We start from the raw sequence: 4055 nt of genomic DNA, 5'->3' as shown, positions 1-4055 counted from the left end.
TCGCGTTCTATTTGTCTTTAATAAATCATCTCATGTATTGTCGTTTGGTTGAAAACAATTTTTGTAGGTTTGTCAAATCATTCATTCATTCATTCATTCATTCATTCATTCATTCATTCATTCATTCATTCATTCATTCATTCTGCCGTTTAGTGCAGTTTGGTCAAAGCAGGAGGAGAAAACATTTGAGTGGTGAGAACAGAAAAAGAAAATGCTCAAATCTGACTTGATATTTTGCCAGCATGACTTCAGAGGTTGAGTGACAACAAACATAAGATTCTAATCTCTAGTATTTTATGTATGTATTTTTTTTAGTGTTTAACGTCTCTATATATCAGTATGGACATTTTTGGTATAAGACCCATTCAACATGAATTAATCTGCGCTATTGGTGCTTTTGAGAAGTCTGTCTTTTACTTTTACGTTGTCCTTCCGATAGCAACATATTTGGTGGTGGTGGTTTAACAGACGAGGACAGGTCCCAGGACAGAAGACAAACAAGCATTGGCAAAAAAGTCTGTTAGCGCCTTGCCGTCACTTGATCCCGTGCTGCGTGTCCTTGTGCCTGCGCAGGTCAACCTTCCTCTGGAACCCTTTGCTGCAGAGGTGGCAGGCGAAGGGCTTGTAGCCGCTGTGTTTGCGACTGTGCGTGATAAGGTTGGAGCTCTGGCTGAAGGCCTTGCCGCACACCTGGCACTTGTGCGGCTTTTCCCCCGTGTGGATGAAGGTGTGCTTCTTCATGTCCGACTTCTGATGGAAGCGCTTGCCGCAGTACTGGCAGGCGTAGGGACGCGTGTCCGAGTGGATCAGGAGGTGCGTGGACAGCGTGGACGAGCGCTTGAAGCTCTTGCCGCAAATCTTGCAGTCGAAGCTTCTCTCCTGCAGCGGGGCGGTCAGGAGTCAATCATGAGTCACCAACTCGTGCCCGACTAATTAATCGGCCTTAATATAAAATCCGTTTATATTTTTGCAGATAGAAAAATGACAACATAAGACTGACCTGCGAGTGCACGGCCTTGTGCTGCTCCAGACTGACGGCATGTCCAAAGGTTTTGCTGCAGACGGGGCACGCGAAGGGCCGAGTCCCGCTGTGGGACCTGCGAACGTGCACCTCCAGCCCATGCGGAGTGGAGAAGACCTGCCAAACGCGGGCAAAATTGGATTATTTGCTGCAACAACATGGATGCAATTTTTTTTTTCTCCACTTAGACAAATGCTGAATCATTATTCATCATTATTTGTTGATCATGTCGTCATCCGCTAAGGTTGAAAGTAGTAATCAGCCTCTTTTGACAAAGTAATGAGAACTAGAAATAGCTGTTTTCAAATGTAGGGATCAGTAAATTGTAAAGAAAAAAAATACTCAAGAAGCTGAAAAATCTAGTGTGCCATCAGAGATCATTGGGTAGTAAATTATCCAATTTCATCTTAGTGGTCTGAAATGTATCATGAATTAGTTCTTCCAAGTGTGACGTGTTGTGACAGGTACAGCAATTAAATGCTCCTTCGCTAGATGGCAGAATTATTTTTTTGTGACATTTTTGTTGATATGTTGAACCTGCGTCTTGCGTCCCACCAATTATGAGATAGCGCGTGTGTGCGTGGTGCTGCAGCCCCACTTCCTCTAAAGTCTCACCTTGCTGCACTTGACACATTTGAAGGCGCCGTGGAGCGTCAGGCTGGCGCAAACATCCGGCGGGGCCTCGCGGTGGGCCTCAAGGTGGTGGGCGTGCAGGGCCCCCCTGTCGTGGAAGAGCAGTGAGGCGGCGGCGACGGCGTGGCGACCGTAAGTCCGCAGCGCCTGCTGAGCGTAAGCGGACGACTGCTGGAGCACCTGCGCGCCCGGCTCCGCGTAAAAGCCGTGCACTGAAGGGACCGTGGCTGGATAGAGGCCCTGCACAACGGGGGTTGAGTATCCGCTCCAATCGTACGGCCGGAAGGGAACTGAAAAGGCCGTCGTATCGTCCATCAAAGGGGAAAAAGACTTGAGCGAATCTACTGGAAGAAAAGAGGACGGTAACTTTAAACGTAGAGTTAACGTCAACCGATTCTGGCGACAAAAATATAAAATCATACAAGTGATATTTTTAGCGGCAAATCACAATTAATTCCATCATTGTGCGTACCAGGCGAGGCAGACGGGGACGGTGGCCTCCAGAAGCCTTCATAGTCCGGCGAGGACGCGCACAGACCGCCTGCGCAGCTTGACGGGGACTTGGGAGAGGAGTCAGCCGCCTTCGGAACGAGGCAACCCAGAGAGAAAGACGACGCGTCCGCGGTCACCACCGCCTCCTCTGCGGGAAAGCTCCACGCGGAACCGGACGGGTCCGCAGGAGGATACCCACCACCATCACTCCAAGGACCTAATCCGCCACCAATGCAAAAAGTCATTTGGGGAGTTTTCAATAATTCTCTAAACGAATCTAAAAATAATAATTTGGTCACGACTATAACTAAAGAAAAAAATAATGTTTTTTCCCTCTGTCATTAAGGTCAGATTTTTTTTTCATCCCGATAATATGCTGAAATTGTGCGGAGACACAGGGCTATTTAGTACTAATGTTTAGTTTAACATGATACAACAATATTTTATTTCATTGTTTTAATTAAAACCCCGTAAAGGTGTTTAATTATAAAACAATTAAATTGAGGTTTGAAAACGTCATCTTTTTGCGTCAGTGTCAAGAGACTAAATTTTTGTAACATCACAACAGAAAAATACAATTTGTCATGTTTTAACGTAAGAGTGAGAACGTCAGAATCGACGTGGTTATTTCAACAGTGCACGTTTTCCCCCAGCACTTTCCACTTGACTTCACTCAAATCATTTTGTAGTATAACAAATAGAAGAATATGAACAATTTGTCTAATTTTAATATTGTAATAGTAATTTGTAATAGTTGTAATTTGTTTGAATGGTTGATCGTTTTTATTGTTACAGCGACAAAAAATATAGACACTGTCATTTTAAACGTAATAGCGTGAAAATGCGTGCGTCTGCTAACTCGTTAAATTTAATTTATTGGTAAAACAAGTAGAGTTGCGTTTTCTCCTCCACTGGGGAATACGTTTCTAATCACATCACAGCGAAAAATACGAAGTGTCATATTTCAATGTATTCACAGTGCTTAGAAATCGTGTAAAATATTTGTTTTACAGTCAGCGTTGAGATTTTGGGAGAAAAATTAACAGATGGTCACAGTTTCTAAAAATGTATTTACTGTCTAATTAATTCACTGCCATTCCCCATGACTCAGAGAAAATGTCAAGTTTGAAAGGAAATGTCATGCATGTGGTTGTTACCTGTGCAGTCGTGCAGTGCTCGTGGCTGATGATAGGTGTGAGCCCTCTTGCTCTTCACCAGGAAGGAGCGAGGCATCCTCTCCGCTGCGCTCTTCTCTTAATTCTTCTCTTTTCTTTCTTCTGCTTACTGCTGCCTTTCAAGCGAGAGGCCGCGACGCGCATGCGCGAGAACGCCAGCCGCCCGCCAGGTGTCACGCGCACAGGTGACGCCGAGGAAGAGGAAGATGAGCCCCCAGGCGCTTTCACTATCCCGCACACAATAGAAGCTTTATTTATTTATTTGTTGTCAATTTAGCGGGACGAGAAGGGGTACTCGTTCGACACCTGTGGGTTTAACGGCAATTATCGTGATTATTTTGTTATTAATAACACTGTAAACAAAATACTGTATCGCCGGGGATGCTTCAAAAATCACCCTTTTCACCGGACTCTATTTGGAATGTTAATTACTGTGTATGACCAATTGTGTTTTTAGAAATGAAAATCGCATTTATAATCCAGTTATAACATTAAGCGCAATGCAGAGATAAACTCTTAACTAGAGGACTAGATTTTCACTGAATATTTTTTAAGATGCTTAACCAACCTTTTCAGCAAATAAAAAAGCGAATGGACACGAATATAAAGTAGTGTACAGGGAAAAGCGCACGGCCTGATGTGTGACGTCAGGCGTAGCAATCACGTGGTTAGTTCTACGCTCGCGAGCTCCCTTTGCGGCTGTTTTCATTTTGTTTTTGCCTGTTTTCCCGTTC

General features: G+C 44.4%; 1 protein-coding gene and 1 long non-coding RNA gene across 3 annotated transcripts; one reads left to right on the top strand and one right to left on the bottom strand.

The window, feature by feature from the left end:
- Window positions 1-3435, bottom strand: LOC125972743 (zinc finger protein Gfi-1-like). 2 transcript variants are annotated; one of them, XM_068652165.1, is made up of 5 exons: window positions 3304-3435; window positions 2127-2363; window positions 1637-1998; window positions 1001-1138; window positions 1-879 (listed from the first exon to the last, which is right to left on the bottom strand). In XM_068652165.1, the coding sequence occupies exons 1-5, from the start codon at window positions 3377-3379 to the stop codon at window positions 535-537; spliced, it is 1158 nt and encodes a 385-aa protein (XP_068508266.1). In that variant the 5' UTR covers window positions 3380-3435; the 3' UTR covers window positions 1-534. The 2 variants fall into 2 exon arrangements, with proteins under 2 accessions (XP_068508266.1, XP_068508267.1); XM_068652166.1 differs by having other exon boundaries at window positions 1637-1995.
- LOC137839552 (uncharacterized) lies at window positions 679-2665 on the top strand. Its single transcript, XR_007482915.2, has 3 exons — window positions 679-813; window positions 974-2016; window positions 2130-2665. It is a non-coding gene; the product is annotated as an uncharacterized lncRNA (long non-coding RNA).
- Window positions 3436-4055: the final 620 nt, after the last annotated feature.

The sequence above is a fragment of the Syngnathus scovelli genome, chromosome 10 (assembly GCF_024217435.2).
Source record: "Syngnathus scovelli strain Florida chromosome 10, RoL_Ssco_1.2, whole genome shotgun sequence".
NCBI lineage: Eukaryota > Metazoa > Chordata > Actinopteri > Syngnathiformes > Syngnathidae > Syngnathus > Syngnathus scovelli.
Note: the sequence above shows the minus strand (reverse complement) of the source record. Positions and strands in the feature narration are given on the sequence as shown.